The sequence below is a fragment of the Nelumbo lutea genome, chromosome 6 (genome assembly GCF_056320005.1).
Source record: "Nelumbo lutea isolate HS-2025 chromosome 6, American lotus-T2T, whole genome shotgun sequence".
NCBI classification, from domain to species: Eukaryota; Viridiplantae; Streptophyta; class Magnoliopsida; order Proteales; family Nelumbonaceae; genus Nelumbo; species Nelumbo lutea.
Window position 1 is genome coordinate 3,888,119 of NC_142689.1, and position 20,819 is coordinate 3,908,937.

A 20,819-nucleotide genomic window follows, 5' to 3' on the forward strand; every position below is an offset into this window, starting at 1 on the left:
ATGCTCTATAAAAAACCATGTTTTCTTCAGTGCCCCCTTGCTCTTTTAGAGCCTTCTAGTTGCACCAAGTCACTCTTATTACCTGTGCAGTCACTTTTGTCTATGCGCATGGCTAAACCATCTCACTCAACTTCCCTCATTTTGTTTGTCATTGGAGCTACTCCTAAGTCTTCTTGGATGCATTTGTTTCTATTTGTCTTCTCTGCTCTTGCTACTCATTCATCTCCACATCCTTATTTCAGCCACTCACCTTTTCGACACATCGTTTCTTGATTGTTTAGCATTTTGTTCCCTATAACATATCTGGTCTTATAAATATATTAGATTTTCCTTTTAGTCTCACTGGTATGTGTTAGCCACACAACACTCCAGATGCACCCCTCCACTTTTTCATGCTGTTTGAACTACAAGTTGGTTTATCATTTTGTGTATAATAATTTGGTTTGCTTGCTGTTTGAATTAGTTTTTTGTTATCTTGTTGTGTATGTTATACAAGAATCAGTAATTCTATTTTGCCTGCTCCAGGACAAATGGCGGAATATGAGTGTTAGTGCTAGTGGGCAAGGCTCTAGGGAAAAATCAAGGGCACCAAAGTTAAAGGCGCTTCCTCCCATTCCAGCTGTTCCAATATCCACCGTTCAGAGTGCTGCCTCCTCTACTCCAGTTGCACAGGATGCACCAGCAGATACAGTCATGGACCCAATCACCTCACAAGAAGGAAAAAATGTTCCTCGGTATACATCCGTGTTCCTTTTGATTGTACATGTTGTAGTAACGTTTTAAATTCCAGACTGGCATCAAACTTTTTTGGAGGATAATTTTGTCAAAAGTGGTTTAACCATGGTTGAATCTGTCTGATTGCCTTCATGTCATCATAACATGTCAAATTTTATCAACCCCCTAATGACACACCATATCATGGTTCAATATTTTTTTTTGGTAAAACTCATGGTTAAATCTGTTTTTTTTTTTTTTTTTATGAGTAAAGGGAAAAGATTCATTAATAGAGAATTAATGCAATTACAAGCTTCCCATGGAGAGGCACGAGCTGCGTCCTCTCCTAATAGCAGGAAGAAAGACAAAGGGAAACAGATAACAGAAAACAGAACAGAAAACAGGAAGCAGATTCAATCTACAATTGAGTCCAATATAAACTTTCCCTGTTTATCCCTTGCTTTGCAAGGCCATCAGCCATAGAGTTTGTAGATCTCCCCACCCATTGTATTCTCACTGTCAAGCTCCTTGTCAGGCAGTTGAATTTTTTAGTTTCATTCTTAAAACACCAAACTATAGAGTCCGGGTTTTGTAGCCATCCCACTACCACCTTGGAGTCCCTTTCTATTTTCAGATGTTCCACACCTATCTGCACAGCTAGCTGTACTCCTTGGATAGCGGCTGCAAGTTCCGCCCTAATGGAGTTTCCAGCTCCTATTGGCCCCGAGTAGATAAGAACCACATTCCCAGCCTCATTCCTCAGTACCCCTCCCACCCCTGACGGACCTGGATTACCAGACTACTTCCATCGAAGTTCAGCTTCAAAAAATTCTCAGGAGGGGGTTTCCAAGTCAGACTCACTTTAGTCTTTCTAGATGAACAATTAGCCACTGCTAACCAATTCCTCCAAATATCACTAAATGAGAAAAGATGAAATAAGTCCAGTGATTTTAGCCATATGATCACCCTATTTAGAATGCAGTCCTTCATCTCTTCTAAGTTTCTCTCCTTCTCTTGGAAAGTTCTGGTATTCCTTTCTTCCCACACGGACCAAAGCAGCGCTGCTCTTGCACACCTCCACATAATTCTTCCTCTTCTGTGCTGCCATGGGAGGAAAGCAGGATAAAAAATCAAGCTTACATCCACTGGCCTAACCAACCTGCACCCATACAATGAGAAGAGCCACTCCCATAACTCTGCAGTAAATGAACAGGAAATTAGTAGATGGTTACAGTCCTCACCATGTGACTTCCAAAGGATACGCCAAGAAGGTGAAAGACAAAGATAAGTTCTCCTCTTTTGTAGAATGTCTAAGTTGTTTATTTTCCCATAATGCACTTCCCAACAAAGAGCCATAACCTTAGGGGGAATAGGCCTACACCAGATTTCCTTAAAAGGGAAAAGCCGAGTGGGGTTAGATTGAGTAATGGATTTAAAGAAAGAAGCACAACAGAAGGATCCATTTGGCTTGGGTCCAGATCTGTTTATCGGGTTTAGAAGGGTCCAAACACACTGTATCAAGTAGGCTTAGCAGATTTGTTAGGGACACAATTTCCTCTTCCCTTAGGCCTCTACGAAACCCAAAATCCCAATTTGGTGTTGATGGATTATTCATAAAGGAGCAAAACTTTGAGACAGCCTCCTTTTTGTACCTTGAGACAGAGAACAAAGAAGGGAAGAGGTCCTTCAATGGAGCCTCCTCGACCCATATGTCCTCCCAAAAAAGAATAGAGTTACCATTACAAACATCATACCTGACAAAACTGAGAAACTGAGGAAGGATGCCATGAATAGCTTTCCAAGGAGTTGCCAAGGTTGCCTGCTGTGAAACTCTAGCATCCCACCCGTTATCAGAGCGACCATGAACACTACCCACCACCTCATGCCAAAGCCTCTCTCTCTCTCCACTGGCCACCTCCACATCCACTTCCCCAGCAGTGCTTTATTCTTTTTAATCAAATTCCCTAACATCCCCCCTCCTCTTTATTCCGGCATACAATCTCCCATTTTATCAAGTGATCCTTTTTACCTTCTCCGGGCTCCTAGAGGAAATCTCTCATCACCTTCTCTAGCTTCCTAGCTTCCCTAGGTGGTATCCTAAACACAGATAGGAAATAGTTTGTAGGTTAGCTAATGCGGCTCTTATCAACGTGATTCTTCCCCCCAAAGAAATATAGTTTTTCCTCCAAGAAGTCGATTTCTTTTGAAACCTCTCCACCATTGGACACCAAAAACTACATTCCCTAGGGTTTGCCCCTAACGGAAGCACCAAGTAGGTCATAGGCCATGACGAAATAGAACACCCTAAGCTTCTTGCTATAGCCTCCGCCTGACTGTCCTCCAAGTTAACCCCAACTACACAACTCTTCCCAAAGTTGACACTCAGATTTGACACCCTCTCAAAATTCCTAACCAGATCCTTGAGATTTCTCACTTTCTCAATATCGTCCCCTTCACAGAAAATCAAAATATCATTTGCAAATTGGAGATAGGTGACCGAAATACCATCCCTACCTATCCTCCACCCTTTAATCATTTCTTCCCTGTCAGCCTTTGAGATCATTCTACTGAGCACCTTTGCTATTAGAGTAAAGAGGAAGGGTGATAGCGGGTCCCCTTGTCTGACATTATATGGTAAAGATAATCCCTCTGCAACACTTTTATTGGATGTCTCTTTCCTCTTGACACATTGTTTCTCTAAGTGCCAACTTTTTATTTTTATTTGTATTTTTAAAGGCACTCTTGGGGAAGTGACATTGGAGTGGAAGTTTTTTTTTTTTTTTTGTGGGGGAAGGTGGTGGCTTGTAAGTATGGTGTTACAGGTTGTGGGTGGGACTCAAAGGAGGTGAAATCATCTTATGATGTGTGTGTGCGCGGAAAGGTATCATGAGCTTCCAATCAACTTTCTTGAACCATATTTCCTTTAGGCTGTGTTTGGTTTGAAAGAGAAGGTAGGCAAAGGTAGGGACACGTTTCACTACCTTTCCCTTCCTTTCCCTACCTTTTCTTTCAAACCAAATTAATGTGGGAGATGGTGCAAGCATAAGATTTTGAGTCTGGAAAATTTAAGGGATTTCTGCATCAACCACTGGCATGGGGTAATTTAAGGCGTTTCTGCATCTTGCATTATCACATGCTATTTGATATTGCACATGCATGATCACCAGTCATTAGGTCAAGCTCTTTGGTCCCCACCAATAGAAGGTTTCATTAAGCTGAATTTCAATGGAAGTAGTGACGAGTGAAGGTAATCCCGGTCCTTCAGGCATTGGAGGTGTATTCAGAAATGAAGAAGGAAAAGTAATTGCATTATATTCAGGGCCAATAGGTACAACCGTATGTTCCTAGATTTAAGTTTTTACTTCTGCTATTAGAATGCTGTCAGCATGTTCTTTTTATTTTTAGGGTGTGCCGCCAGGGACCTACTTGTAATTTCTTTATATTTTATGTGTTATATCACATTAAGATAAAATAGAAGCTGGGTGTCGCTAGGCGCCAGCACAATTCTTTTGACTCACATAATTTTTCTTCCTCTTCTCTTCTCTCTTCTCTCCTCTCTTCTCTCCTCTCTCTTCTTCCTCTTTTCTTGTAAGAGAACATGGTATCAGAGCACAACACTGGGCAATAGCAGTTGTTTTTTCCGCTGAATAGTATCCATTCAACCCAGGCATCAGATTTCTTGGACTGTGAAGACAAAAAACCTAATCGGATTGGTCAGAAATATTTTTTGTCGCTTCTTTTGGGTTCTTCTTTGGTCGTAGCACCAAGGAAACCCTAGTTGGAGGAGGCCGATGCTGTGAGCTTCCTTTTTTTTTTCTTTGGCTGATGCTGTGAAGGCTTAGTCGTGTTTTTGCACCTTCGTACAGGTTCTGTACAAGGGTGTGTGATCCCCTTTGTCACAGGTATGTACTATGTTTAAATTGGTGTGTGTAGTGTGGAGATTACAGCAGTATACTCCTTATTTTCTGGACTGTTTAGTTGCTGCCAATAGCCCTTCAGTATTGTGTACATGTTTTCAGAAGTAGTGTGTGGAGTTTTGTGCCCTAATTGTGACTGTTAGAAGTAGTACGGTGTGAGGATTGGTCTTGTGCACCTGCAGTTTTGTTTTTGACTTGTAGACCTGCCTTTGAAAATGGCGAATGATGATTCTGCCTCATCTGGGGTTACATCAACCCATGGTACAACAGGTATGGGGACTGAAAGTATGATATTCCCTATGCCAATTATTCCTTTAAATGGTCTGAACTACCTGGAGTGGGCCAAAGGTGTAAAACTTTATGTAACAGCAGGGGGAAAATCTGGTTACATAAATGGAAGGGTGAAAGAACCCAAGAGTGGGACTATTGAACATGATCGGTGGGGACCAAGAAAACCGTATGATGATGCCCTAACTTCTTGCAGCCATGAAATCTGGTGTGAAGAAGAACTTTATGTGGGAAAACACTACAAATGAGATATGGGAACATGCCAGAGCCACTTGTTCTGAGCAAAGGCACTATGCTAAGATCTACCAGTTACAAGCTGAATCATCAGCTTGTAAACAAGGAAACCATAGCTTATCAGCCTATTATTCAGCCCTTACCTCAGTATGGAAGGAATTGGACCACTATTAGGCTATAGAATGGAAACATGATGGTGACGCTAGAGCCTATAAGAAGCTGGTTTATCAGCAGCGGGTTTTTGCCTTATTGTTGGGATTAAACCCCATATATGAACCCCTTAGAGTTCAGATTTTAGGAAGTAAAGAGTTACCTTCAGTTCAAGAGGTGTATGCCCTTGTTCAGTCTGTGGAAAGTAGGCGGAATGTGATGGTTACAATTGAGGGAGAGCAACATGTTAGTTGCAATGGGTGGAAATAATATGAGAGAAAAATGACTCCAGGAAAGATGATGATAAGGATAAGTTGTTCTGCACCCATTGCCGTCGTTCAAGACATACACGTGACACATGTTGGGAGCTCCAAGGGAGACCAAAGTGGGCTGTAAAGAACCAAGAATAGGGTAAGATATAGTGTCAGGGGAAGTCTAATACAACACACAATGCATCAAATGTGGGAACCCAAGAAACTCAATCTGTTGGGGTGCCAACTGATACTACTCGAGAGCACTTCTTTGGTTCTGACCCCAAGGAAGACATTATGAACTCCTTCCGTAGTCACTTGGAATCATATGGTAGGGCCTTGTGCCAAATGGACAGATCAGCTATTGGTAACCCTTCTACTTCATTTGCGTCTACATCAGGTAATGCAACTTCTACCTTCCATGTCTCCACTGCCACTGATTCCCCCTGGTTCATTGACTTAGGTGCTTCTAATCACATGACCGGTAAGCCAAACCTATTAAAGTCTTATAACCTTTTGTCAGGAAGGGATAAGGTGAGACTTGTAGATGGTTCATTTTCCTCCATTGCAAGCCAATGATCAATATTCTTTCTCAAGGACTTAACTTGAATAATGTTTTGCATGTCCCTCAGCTACCCATCAACCTTTTTTCTATTAGTAGTATCACAAATTCATTAAATTGCAGTGTAACCTTTTTTTCCTGATTCATGTATTTTTCAGGATCTAACTTCTGGGAGGATGGTTGGTAGAAGAAGCTTAGTGGATGGTCTCTACACTCTCGACAACAAGGTTGGTTTCTTGGTGTCATCCTCAAAGTCGCATAGTCGGTCAAATAAGGGTAATTTTTTTTTGGCATAGTCGGTTAGGTTATGTGTCTTTTGAAATAATAAAGTCTTTGTTTCCTTTTTTATTTAAGTCCTGTTCAGTGTCATATTTCCATTGTCAAACGTGTAAGTTGAGCAAGCAATGTAGAACAATATTTCCTTCAAGTAATAAAAGATCACAAGTTTCCCTTTCCATATTGTGTATTCTGATGTGTGGGGGCCTACTACCATAATTTCAGAGGGCGGGTATAAGTACTTTATCACATTGATTGATGATTTCTCCTACTATACATGGGTATTTTTCTTGCATACCAAAGGCAAAGTCCCAAAGATCGTAAGGGATTTCCAAAGGATGGTGTTTACACACTTTCATGTTGAAATTCAGATTTTTTCAATCCGATAATGCGAAGGAATATTTCCATGGTGAGCTAAATGAGTTCTTTGCTTCCCATGGATCCATTCATAAGAGCTCATGTGCAAGAACATCACAACAAAACGGTGTTGCAGAAAGAAAGAACATACACCTCCTTGAGGTAGCTCGAGGGATGGTGTTACATATGAATGTTCCCAAATGATTTTGGGTTGATGTTGTACTTGCTGCCGCTTATGTCATAAACCGCATGCCCTTTAGAGTGTTAAACTACAAGGCCCTTCATCAGCTATTGTTTCCTCAGTCTCCTTTATTTTTCATTCCCACGAGGGTGTTTGGTTGTTGTGCTTTTGTCCATGACTTATCCCCATCCTGTGGTAAGTTGGATCCTTGGTCTATTCCATGTGTCTTTTTGAGGTATCCCTCCTCGCAAATGGGTTACCGATGCTTTGATCCCGTGGGCCATAAGTTCTTTGTCTCCATGGATGTCTCTTTTTTTGAGTCTGAACTGTTCTTCCCAGCTTCTCCTTAGGGGGAGAGTTATGTGGAAGGGGAGAAGCAGGTCCTGGTTCGTCAAGTCTCCCTTCCTTCTATTTCGGATCTCGCTCCTTTTCGTGTCTTTCAACGTGAACGTTGTAGAGATCAGCAATGTGACAAAGATGTAGAGCCACCAAACATTGAGCAACCAACACTGTCTGATTCCCAGGAGGTAAGTCCAACACCTGTTGATCCCTAGCTCCCGTTTCGGTTGTGGATGACCTTGACATTCCTATTGCTCATAGAAAGGGTGTCGGGTCATGTACTACCAAACACCCCATTACCCAGTATGTGTCCTATGACCACATTTTCCCCTCTCATCGTGTCTTCCTTTCTGCAGTTGATAGTATTCCCATACTCAGAAACGTGGCAGAGGTTTTAATATATCTTGAATGGACAGATGCTATGAAGGAGGAGATCAATGCCCTCCATAAGAATCAAACATGGGAGTTGGTGGATCTTCCAACAGGGAAAGACCTAGTGGGGTGTAAATGGGTGTTTACAGTGAATTCAATACGGGTAGCTAAAGGGTACAAAGTAGATGGGACAGTTGAAAGGTACAAAGCAAGGTTGGTAGCTAAAGGGTACACCCAAGTTTATGGTGTTGACTATGATGAGACATTTGCTCCAGTAGTTAAGATGAATTCAATACGGGTTCTTTTATCATTGGCTGCAAAATTTGACTGGAAATTGCATCAACTGGTTATAAAGTGTAGAGAACAGCGATGTGGGCCCCACAGTTGTGGTTCCACTCTGTCCGTAGGGTAGTCACAGCTGTGGTTGTTATTTTTTTCAGTTCTGTTATTTCTAGTTTCAGTTTCAGTTTCAGTTTTATATTGTTTGTTATTTGTTAGCAGTTATGATGTAAACACCAAGGGCAGATATGTCCTTTCATGTAACTCGAGATAACCTATATATACTATCTTAAAGTGGCGGCGGCAGAATGATTGAGATTCTGTTCTTCTCCTAAAATTCTGTGTTCTATTGCTCTTCTCCCACTCTTCCCTTTACATCTTCTTCATATTCTCTTCTCATCGAACCTGAAATCTCTTAGTGATCAAGACTGAATAGCAGTCTTGATTATCTACATGGTATCAGAGCCAAGTTAGGGTTTTTCATGTGGGTCTAATACCAGCCGACCACATGAGAATCTCCTAGGACTGAAAGTTGAAGAAGAGGAGTTCGTAGACTGATTCTTGGAGATCGCCAAAGGTACTAGCAGCTGTTGGAAACTTGCTAGGGTTGCAGAGTGTTGGTGGTCAGGAAGGATCAGAGAAAACTAGGGTTTAGGTAACCCTAGAAGGCAGTGAACTATTTCTCCTTGTAAGTTATTACTTTTTTAAAAGGTTATTTCAGAGAAGATAGGTTGGACCTATCTGGAGGGGAAGGCCGAACCATTTTAGCTCCTTCTCTCTTCGGTTTCCTAGGGTTTTACAGCAAACCCTGAACCGAACTGTGTCCTCTCTACTCTAGGATTTGAAAGTGATCTGCGACAAGTCCTAGTGGTTGACTGAACCCTGTGATCTACCTAGAGCTACTCTTAAGTTGATTGGTAGGTCAGATCAGATTCTAAGTTTTTTTATTACTGCAAGCTCATCTATACAGTTTGGACTGTGCGACTGAATTGCTCCCTTTTAGGACTGATTAAAACCCTGACTTTCCCTAGCATATCAGTTTTGTTTTAAAGCTGTTCTCATAGTTCTAAGGGGGTTAGAGACCTACGGACAGATACTGCTGTGTTGGCTAGTTGGTTTCAGATCAGAATCACTTTGTTTTTGTGTGCATACACTGCCAATACAGATCGGGCCTATACTGTTTTGAGTGTGATTGGTGACTCAAATACTGTTTTTGAGACTTAACAGAAATGGAGCCTAAGATTCAGGGAGAAGGTAGTCTTGGGAACATCAGTTATGGTGGTGTTTCTGAGATGGGTGGTCAGATTACGACCGTAAGGTTTGATGGATCAAACTATTTGGAATGGGCCCAATCAGCCATGATGGCTATTGGTGGAAGAGGTAAATTAGGGTACAACCTTCCAAGGGAGACCCGACATACACCAAGTGGATGCAAGAAAACTACTTGGTTATGACATGGCTATGTAATTCTATGCAACCTCATATTAGCTGGAACTATTTGTGGGCAAAGACAGCTAAGGAGATATGGGATGTTATGAAAGAAACTTACTCCCAACCCCTTAATGTTGCTAGAGCATATGAATTGAAATGTGAAGTGAATACCCTTAAACAAGGAGAGAAACTGGTATCAGTCTACTTCTCTACCTTGAAGTCCTTGTGGCATGAGATTGATCACTTAGAGACTCTTGAGTGGGAGAGTCCCAAAGATGCTCAGACCCATAGAAAGCACATTGAGACAAACAGAGTGTTTGAATTCTTGGCGGGACTGAACCCAGAATATGATATTGTGAGGCAGCAGATTTTGACTAGAGATAGTGTGACTCTCTCTCAGGCCTACTCATTTGTACACAATGAAGAAACCAGAAGGAAGGTTATGATGCAACCCGTATCAGCCTTTGTAGCGGCTACACCTAAATCAGGGGGTGATTCAGAGAAGGACAGGAGGAAGGCAGACAAGAAGGATGTAGTATGTGAACATTGTAAGAAACCCAAACATACAAAAGAGACATGTTGGAAACTGCATCCTCACTTGGTTCTTGCGAAATTAAGAAACAAGAAGGGCACTGCTCATGTAGCCATGAACACTGATTCAGCATCCTCATCTGGCACAAAATGAACATCTTTGGAGACCTTAGCTGCAGTTCGGGCTGCCTTAATACAACTAGAAAAGGAGGTAGGAAATTCAGCTCAGCCATCACAACCTCCATCAGCCCCTGCCACATCTGCCTTCGCCCATTCAGGTACTCGAGCTTGAGCCTATCATGCCTCAGCTCCAGGTACTACTGAGCCTTGTTGGGTAATAGACTCAGGTGCATTTGATCACATGACTAGCTTGCCTTCACTGTTTACTACTTACCATTTGTCTTCTGGTAGAGATAAGGTATCTATTGCTGATGGCTCCCTGGTTCCGATTTCTGGGAAGGGTGACATCAAGCTTTCAGATACTATGTCCCTATCATCTGTTTTGCATGTGCCTAAACTTGATACTAACCTTCTTTCAGTCAGTAGTATTACCAAGCATATGAACTGCTCAGTAACCTTCCCTGACCGATGTGTTTTTCAGGACTTGGAGACGCAGAAGGTGATTGGGACTGGCCGTGAGACGAATGGGATCTATCTGCTCGGGGAGCGGTTTCGTCAGGGAGAGTCAGTAGAGAAGTTATCTTTTGTTTCTCAGAGCGAGTCCGGTTATGCCAAAGCATAACCGATTAGGTCATTTGTCTTTTCGATCTTTACAGAGTCTGTTTCCTACTTTATTTGAGTCTATTGAGTTGTCTCAATTACAGTGTGAAAGTTGTGAGTTTGCTAAGCATTGTAGAAAGCCTTATTTATTGAGTAATAAAATGAGTGATAATTCTTTTAATATTGTGCATACTGATGTTTGGGGGCCTTATCATATCCCTTCCATGGGTGGGTACAGATATTTTTTGTTATTTGTTGATGACCATACCCGGTTCTCTTGGGTTTATCTCATGCGTTCACGAGATGAGGTACCTTCCCTGACCCAAAATTTTCACCAAATGATTCTAACTTAATTTGATGCCAAGATCAAAGTTCTTCGATCTGATAACGCAAAGGAATACTTTGCCAAATCATTGACATCTTATCTTCATCATCATGGGGTTCTCCACCAGAGCTCTTGCCCTCATACACCTCAGCAGAATGGAGTTGCCGAGAGGAAGAATAGGCACATTTTGGAAGTGGCTCGAAGCCTCATGTTTACTTCCAATGTCCCTATTCGCTTCTTGGGGGATGCTATCCTCACGGCGGTATACCTTATTAATCGGGTCCCTTCCAGGGTCCTTGATATTCGGTCTCCTTTTTCGCTTCTACACCCACGTGAGGACTTGTTTTCTATTCCCCTTAAGACATTCGGTTGCACTTGTTTTGTTCAACTTCTTGGACCCCATCCCTCCAAGTTCGAACCCAAAGCCTCCAAATGCATCTTCCTTGGTTATGCACAAACTCAAAAGGGTTATTGCTGTTATGATCCTGTCTCCGGGAGGAAATTTGTCTCCATGGATGTCACTTTCTTTGAGGGGACACCCTATTATCCTCGGGTTGCCCCTCAGGGGGAGAGTAGTGAGAAGGGGTTTGAATTCTTGTCTTCAGGGGGAGAGCAGTGAGAGTGGGGCAGTTCCTTTACCTATTCCATTGGGTGATGAGAACCGCAATGGTGAGGGTGGTCAGAGGGATCAGGAGTTGAGGGAAAGATGCAATGGTGAAGGTGGTCAGCGGGATCAGGAGTTGAGGGTTTATCACAGGCGGTGCAGGCAGGTTGATCCTGATCATCAGCAGTCCAGATCAGCTCCAATCTTATCTGCAACTCCAGGTCCAGATACTTCAGTCACAGAGCCCACTGAGACTTCCCCTACAGATGATCTTGACCTTCCAATTGCAGTTCGTAAAGGGAAACAACATTGTACCACATCCACAGCTCACTGTATTTCCCATTTTTTATCCTATGATCGTCTATCTCCTACCTACAGTGCAAGAAGCCCTATCCGTCCCTGAATGGAAAGATGCAATGCAAGTTGAGATGGATGCTCTGTTGAAGAACAACACCTGGGAGGTAGTTGATTTGCCAAAAGGAAAGAAACCAGTCGGATGCAGATGGGTATTTACGGTGAAGCATAATGCAGATGGATCTATTGAGAGGTACAAAGCTCGGTTAGTTGCAAGAGGGTTTACACAGACTTATGGCATAGATTACTTGGAGACATTTGCACCAGTAGCCAAGATGACTACTATTCGAGTTCTCGTCTCTTGCAGCAAGTCACACCTGGCCTTTATACCAAATGGACGTGAAAAATGCCTTTCTGAATGGAGATCTGCAGGAAGAAGTTTACATGCGTTTGCCTCCTAGATTCTATGATGTAGAAGTAGGTAAGAAGGTCTGCCGGCTCAACAAGGCTTTGTATGGTTTGAAACAGTCACCTAGGGCTTGGTTCGATAGATTCAGACTAGCACTTGTGAAGTTTGGATATGTACAGGCCCAGTCAGATCATACCCTATTCATCAAGAGGGTGGAGTCCTCTTTGACTTTATTGGCAGTATATGTTGATGATATTGTGGTCACAGGGAATGATAGCCATGAGATTGAGTCTCTTAAACAGCTTCTTCAACAAGAATTTGAGGTGAAGGACCTTGGTGTACTTCGGTATTTTTTGGGTATTGAGGTTGCTAGATCTAAACAGGGGATCTTCATATCTCAGAGGAAATATGTTCTAGACCTGTTGGCAGAAACTGGAAAGTTAGGTGTCAAGCCTGCAGATACACCAATTGAACAGAATCACAGGATTAGTGCCGAGAGTGGGGAGCCTCTGGAAGACAAAGTTATGTTCCAGCAACTGGTGGGAAAGCTCCTATATCTCTGCCTCACTCGGCCAGATATTACCTATGCTGTTAGTATTGTCAGGCAATACATGCATTCTCCTAGAATCACACATCTTCTTGCGGCAGAAAGAATCTTAGCTTACTTGAAGAGATGCCCAGGTAGGGGCATACTTTTCAAGAACAACAATCACATGGAGTTGGAGGTTTATATTGATGCAGATTGGACTGGGAGTGTTGATGATAGAAGGTCTACCTCGGGATATTGTGCCCTTGTGGGAGGAAACCTTGTCTCCTGGAGAAGTAAGAAACAAAGTGTTGTCTACCGGTCAAGTGCTGAAGCAGAATACAGGTCCATGGCCAATGGAATGGCTGAAATTCTATGGCTAAGATCTCTACTTGAGGAGTTGGGTATTGAGTATGAGAAGCCTCTTATGCTGTACTGTGATAATCAAGCCGCCATTAATATAGCACATAATCCAGTACAACATGACAGAACCAAACACATTGAAGTTGACCGTCATTTTGTGCGAGGGTCTCATCTCAAGAAGTATGCCTCCCTTACATCACATCCAGTATGCAACTAGCAGACATTCTTACTAAAGCCGTATCTAGAAAGAAGCTAGAGGCGGATCTATCCAATTTGGGAATGATGAACATATACTCCCAACTTGAGGGGGAGTGTAGAGAACAGTGACGTGGACCCCACAGCTGTGGTTCCACTCTGTCCGTAGGGTAGTCACAGCTATGGTTGTTATTTTTTTCAGTTCTGTTATTTCTAGTTTCAGTTTCAGTTTCATTTTTATATTGTTTGTTATTTGTTAGCAGTTATGATGTAAACACCAAGGGCAGATATGTCCTTTCATGTAACTCGAGATAACCTATATATACTATCTTAAAGTGGCGGCGGCAGAATGATTGAGATTCTGTTCTTCTCCTAAAATTCTATGTTCTATTGCTCTTCTCCCACTCTTCCCTTTACATCTTCTTCATATTCTTTTCTCGTTGAACCTGAAATCTCTTAGTGATCAAGACTGAATAGCAGTTTTGATTATCTACATAAAGAATGCCTTTTTAAATGATGATTTGGAGGAGGAGGTGTACATGGTTCAATCCCTAGGTTTCTGTGCCAAAGGAAGTGAAAATAAGGTGCGTAAACTAGGAAAGTCCCTCTATGGTCTAGAAAAGTCTCCTAGAGCGTGGTTCATTAAATTTCATATAGCGGTTCAACAAATAGGGTTCAAGCAATGTGAAGTCTGATCACACACTCTTTGTGAAGTGGTGTCAAGAACAAGTGGCTGTGTTGATAGTGTACGTAGATGATATCTTCATTATAGGAAACTGGAGCTCAGAAATACAAAAGTTGAAGGAATTCCTAGCCTCTCAATTTGAAGTGAAAGATTTGGGTCCCCTAAAGTACTTTCTTGGAATTGAGGTTGCCCACTCAAAAATGGGCATCTTCATCTCTCAGATGAAGTATATCCTAGATCTGTTACAAGATACATGCAAGTTAGGTGCAAAACCGACAGATACCCCTATGGATGTTGACCATAAACTGGGAAATTATGATGGTGAACCACTAAAAGATGTGAAACAGTTTCAAAGATTAGTGGGAAGGTTGCTTTATTTGTCCATGAAATGCCCTGACATTGCTTACTCAGTTGGGGTCCTAAGCCAATTCATGCATTCCCCTAAGAGACCACACTTGGAGGCAGTAGAGAGGATTCTTAGGTATTTGAAGAAGTATTCAGGAACAAGGTTGCTATTCAACAAACATAATCATCTGAATGCGGAAGTCTAGACAGATGCTGATTGGGCAGGTGTTGTGGATGATAGAAAGTCCACAAGTGGGTACTATACTTTTGTAAGAGGAAATCTAGTGACATGGAGAAGTAAGAAACAAAGTGTAGTGGCAAGGTCAAGTGCTGAAGCGGAGTATAGAGTTATGGCACATGGGGTGGCTGAATTTCTTTGGCTGAAGAACCTTTTAGGGGAACTTGGGGTTATTGTCCACAATCCTATGTCCCTTTATTGTGACAATAAGGCAGCCATTAACAATGCTAGTAATCCAATCCTACATGATAGGACCAAGCACTTCATAAGAGAAAAAATGGAAAAGGGAGAAATTTGTACTCCTTATGTCAAATCCAAGGAGCAACTTGCTGATATTCTCACAAAAGGACTTCCACACTTACGACATAATGAGCTTTGTGACAAGTTGGGATGATAGATATATTCAACGCAAGGTTCAAAGTATCGAAAATGCAAGGTGTATCGGGATAGTATGGATGCGGACGAAAAATCAAGATACACATAAATATGGTAGAAAATTCAAATAGATGCTAAACAATATATTACTAATTATATTTACAAATTTTATATGATTGTAAATAAGTCATTTAAATGTAAAAAACCATAATTTAATGGTTTATATAAAGTGTGACATATCGGGACACAATTAGTAACCACTGAAAAAGGATGGAATAACTAAAATGTAAAAAAAACTAAAAAAGCTAAAATGTGAATGACAATTTTCAAAAACCAATATAATTAATCTTAATATTTATTAGTATATAAATTTTAATAATTAATTCTGTCATTTATTAATAAATACTTGTCACTCATTAAGAAAAGTGAAAATTTATTTAAATTAAAAATACATATAATCATAGCAAACAAATATGTGTGGCTCATTGGCGAACTTGTGTTTGTTAAAACAAAGTGACCAAGGTTCAAATCTTGCTATACCTAAAATTTGAAGTTTTTACACTAACAAACGAAATTAATGAGAGGAGATCATTAATTAAAGGAATTAATGAGAGAATTTGAATTAGGCGCTAAAATTCAAATTTAAAATTAAATTTGCCTTGGAGTAATTGACTAATTAATGAAAGAGAAATTAGACTTAAATAAACGACATTAATGAGGATTCGGTATTAAATATGGATTAACGAAATTAATGATGAACCGAATCAAATGTATCGAATTGTATCGGACTGTTTTGGGCCTGTATCGGCCGATATAGATCCAAAACAGCCCGATACGTATGAAAAGAAACGAAACAAATGAAACAACCCGATACGACCCGATACGTTGCGATATTTTGAACCTTGATTCAACCCAACTTGAGGTGGAGTTGCTAGATTTAAGTTTTTACTTCTACTGTTAGAATGCTGTCAGCATGTTCTTTTTTTATTTTTATTTTTAGGGTGTGCCGCCAGTGATCTACTTGTAATTTCTTTATATTTTATTTGTTATATCACATTAAGATAAAATAGAAGCTGGGCGCCTCCAGCACAATTCTTTTGACTCTCACATAATTTTTCTTCCTCTTCTCTTCTCCTCTCTTCTCTCTCTCTTTTTCCTCTTTTATTGTAAGAGAACAATTTCCAAATTCTACTGTCCAAACAAGATTGATCCAGGTTGGTTGACCCTAAAAGGTTAATTAATTAATCCATCATTGCCTTTTTTGACTCCCTTAGACCTCTCTTCAGACCTAGGTCCCAAGAATTATCAATAAAAACCGAAGAGATCACTTTTCTTTTATATTCTGATAGTGAATAAATAGAAGGGAATCTTTCATTAAGGGGAATGTCTCCAACCCAAACATCTTCCCAAAATTAACACTTTATTTCTTGCACAAGCATCAAATTTGATGTAAGGAACGATGGAAGGTAAAATACCATGAATAGCTTTCCAGGGAGAGCATCGGGAAGCCCTAGGGTCGACTCTTGCATCCTAACCTTTGTCTGCCAATCCATGAATGCTAATAATCACTCAATGCCAAAACCTATCCTGTTCCAACGACAATCTCCATAACCATTTCCCTAATATTGCTGTATTTCTTAGGCTCTTAGCTTAATATTTCCTATTCCTAGGTCCCCTTCATCTCTACTTTTAGAAACCACCTCCCACTTCACTAGGTGGTCTTTTTTGGTGTCTCCTGGTTCCCAAAGGAAGTTTATCATAATCTTCTCTAGCTGGTTTGCCACTTTCACTGGTATCCTAAAGGTAGATAGGAAGTACACTGGTAAGTTAGCCAAAGTTGACTTTATTAGGGTTATCCTACCTCCCAAAGAAATGTAGTTTCTTTTCCAATTCACAAGTCTCTTTGTAAATCTCTCAATCACTGGATACCAGAAACCATCTATATTAGGATTTCCTCTCAGTGGTAGTCTCAAATATTGTAATGGCCAATCCCCCACTTCACACCTCAATAGTCTAGCTAGCTGAATCACCTCTTCACTCCCTAAATTTACTCCTGCCACACAACTCTTGCCCCGATTAATCTTAAGGTTGGGGATCCTTTCAAATTTATGGACTATCCTTTTTAGGTTCATAAGTTCTATTGTTTTCCCTTCACAAAACAGAATAATATCATTTGCAAATTGTAGGTGTGTAACCACCACTTCATCCCTTCCAACTCTCCAGCCTCTAAACATATTGTTGGCATCTGCCCTTATGATCAATTCACTTAACACATTAGTTACCAAAGTAAAAAGGAAGGGGGATGGATAGATGTTTGGTTGGATGATTTGTTAATTTTGATCCATACGTGGGAGATGTACGAAATTGGGTGTTGGTGGAAGTGGAATGGCATCTGATGCGACCGTTTCTGGTCATGTACCAATTTTTTTTTTTTTTTTTTTTTGTGATGTACCAATTTTTTAGCTAAGTACCTTGTCATTTGACCTGCTCCCAGGTGGCCTGTGACTCAGAGGATGATGGAGCTCCCTGGTGGCGAACTGCCTGGTGATGAGCTACTTGGTGGCGAACTCCTGGTGATGAGCTACTTGGTGGCGAACTCCTGGTGATGAGCTACTTGGTGGCGAACTCCCTGGTGGCGAACTACCTGGTGATGAGCTACTTGGTGGCAAACTCCCTGGTGGAGAGCTCCCTGATGACGAGCTCCCTGGTGGTGCGCTACTTGGTAACAAGCTCCCTGGTGGAGAGCTACCTAGTGACGAGCTCCCTAGTGGTGAGCTACCCGGTGACGAGCTCCCTGGTGGTGAGCTACCTGGTGACGAGCTCCCTGGTGGTGAGCTACCTGGTGACGAGCTCCCTGGTGGTGAGCTACCTGGTGACGAGCTCCCTGGTGACGAGCTACTTGGTGACGAGCTCCCTGGTGACGAGCTCCCTGGTGGTGAGTTACCTGGTGACGAGCTCCCTGGTGGTGAGTTACCTGGTGACGAGCTCCCTGGTGGTGAGCTACCTGGTGACGAGCTCCCTGGTAGTGAGCCACCTTGATGAGCTGCAGGGTGCGCTGCCTTGGTGGCGAGCCTCCTAGTGTAGTGAACCCGACTGCCCTCTGCATGAGATGATCTGCTCCTCTTTGCGGACAGCGGGAGCTGAAGGTTCCATCCTCCCTGCGAGAGATGATCTGCTCATCTTTGTGGACGGCGGGAATTGAGGGACCTACGGGAACTGAATCAGAGGACCCGTTTACCTGGTGGGGCCACTCCGATGGCTAAGTTAGCACTCTGATAGTAGAGTGCTTGAAGATGATATTAGAGAAATGAGAGAGCTAAAGAGCAGGGGTTACCTCCATTTTTCATCCCCCTTTCCCTGGGGGGGTGAGGTCTTTATATACTGGTGATTTGACATGTAACCGCCTCTGATTCTTTGCTGCAGTCGTTATTTGCCAGGGCTGAGATGGTGGGCACAGTTGCAGGGTACGGTCCTGTCAGGCAGTAAGCAGCCACCAGAGCTGGCAGGTATGGTGCCGTCAGGTGAGAGGCGTGGGTACAATCTTTTGGAATGGCTGTCAGACAAAATGCTTCTCGTGAGGCCCCAGACGAGCTCCTTGGTGATGAGCTCCGAGCTGCTTGGTGGCGAGCTCCTTGGTGATGAGCTCCGGGCTGCCTGGTGGTGAGCTGCCTAGCTCCTTGGTGGTGAGCTCCTTGGAGAGCTGCCTAGCTCCTTGGTGGCGATCTCCTTGGAGAGCTGCCTAGCTCCTTGGTGGCGAGCTCCTTGGAGAGCTACCTAGCTCCTTGGTGGCGAGCTCCTTGGAGAGCTGCCGAGCTGCCCCTAAGTGGCGAGCTACCTATGCCGAGTTGCCTGTAAGTGTCGAGCTGCCCCTAGCTAGTTCGAGTTGTCTAGTTGTCAAGAGGCTGCACTTAGTTGGCATGAGGTGCCCAGTGTCATAATTTTACTGGAGGGCCAAATCCGCCCTCATTAGCATCCAAGTAACACTTTTCATGTGAGGAAACTTAATGAGGACTTCTTTCTTTTTTCGTTTGGTAACGAGGACGAAACACTTTATATTCTTAATTAGGAGCAAGGCCAGCTCTGACTCTCAAAGCTTAGGTTGGGAAGATGTAATCCTTTAGTTGGGGCTTGGAATCTGGGACCTTCAAGTTTGGTGTGGATCAATATCTTTGGTATCCCTCTGCATGCTTGGTGTTTCCAAACATCTAGAGTAGTAGGGGATGCGTGTGGGAGCTTTAGGTTTGTTGATCTAAGGACAAGCTCGTGGTGGAATCTTGTCTCTACATGCATCTTAGTAGAGGTGAAGGAAGTGCACATTTGGCACCATTGTCTTTGATGCTTTTGTTTTGGTGAAGAATACTATAAACTGAGATTAGTTGTTGAAGGGTCACCTATTTAAATGGCTTGATAACATGGACTTGCGAACAAAAGAGAATGACGCGGTTTTTCATTCCTTTGGCTTGAGCAGTTGGAAGTTGAATGGTCAACCAATAGAGGGAGGGGCTGAGGTTGAAGATGAGGGTATTTTGGGAAATAGAGGATAAGAAATTGGAAGTGGGGGAGTTTCAAAGGACTTGGCTGAATATTGTGCCGATAAGTAGATGAAGAGGCATGTGGAAAGTAGGACTCAATAGGAGGTTTTAATTGAAGGACACGTGGGAGGTCTAAGGGAGAAGAGGTTGGGAGTAGACTTGTTCATGGGCCAGGCTGGGCTTTGCCTCTTTATCAATAGAAAATGTGCAGGTCTGACCATTGGGCCTAGATCTTGAGCTTGAGCCTAGCTCTTATATAAAGCCCGAGATCGATCCCGAAGCCCCATCTGTACACAAAATGTCTTATTTTCAGTGTACTTTTATATACTAATATTATATTAATCTAGTAATAAATAAATTAATTAATTTGTATTTTCTAATAGTAAATTAATATTTATTAATAATTTAATAAACAAATATATATTATATTTTTATTACATATAACACAAATGTTTTTTTTATTATATGTAATAGTATCGAAAAATGACCAGGCCTGTTATTTAAAGCTTGGGCCCGAGACCACAAGCCTGAAATTTTGTCCAAGCCCGAAAAATAACGGGCTGGGCCATCGGGCTACCCAGACCATGAACAGCACCGGTCTAGTTGGGAGTTGATAAGGGTAATGGTGGCTCTTCAATTAAACCTATTAAAGAGGTTTGTTGGTTTTTGGGGCATAGTGGTGGCTTGAGTGGGTCCATGTCTTGATTTCTAAGGCTAAGGCTAATAACACTTTGACTGGTAACTGTATGGACAAGTTAGGGGTTTTAAGTAGAAGAGGCTTTAAATTCAAATGTCCCTAGAATTTAAAAGGGGTGGGGGCTTTGACCAGAAAAGATGTGACCGAAAGGAGAAGAGGTGCTGCTAAAGAATGGATCTGGGTAACTTACAAATATGAAAATTCCAGACTTAAGGATGCTGATGTGAGGGGTGGGAAGACAGAGGTTGGGCTTAATATTGATCAAGGCAGTGACGATGCTGATTGTTCCCCTGTTTCTTGTGTCCAAGAAAGCAACGAATCTGGATTGACAGCTGCTGTGGCTGTTTAACTGAAGCCTGATGTTAGGACGTTTCAAGAGAGAAGCCTTGTTGTGGCTGTGTATTCAACTTGGAAGCTGGCTGACTTTCTCAGGACGATATTTCTGGGGTTGGTCACTTCGATGTTGTGGAAGTGTTGGTTGGTAAGATAGGGGTTGACTTGGGTTGTAGAAGGAAGGTGGAAGAGAAAAAGGAGTTTGCCGTTAATGCTGCAAATGACTGCTAAGAAATATTGCAGATCAAACAACTCCCATATAGGTTACATAACCAAAGTTTTCTTGCATTTGAAAG

At 42.1% G+C, this 20,819-nt stretch overlaps 1 protein-coding gene across 1 annotated transcript in view; it reads left to right on the forward strand.

Moving 5' to 3' along the window:
* LOC148846900 (Homeodomain-like/winged-helix DNA-binding family protein) overlaps window positions 1-20,819 on the forward strand; it is a 40,891-nt gene that overhangs the window by 10,219 nt on the left and 9,853 nt on the right. The window contains exon 2 of the mRNA XM_088949157.1: window positions 526-734. Within this exon, the coding sequence (XP_088805283.1) occupies window positions 526-734 (209 nt within the window). The remainder of the gene's footprint in view (window positions 1-525; window positions 735-20,819) is intronic.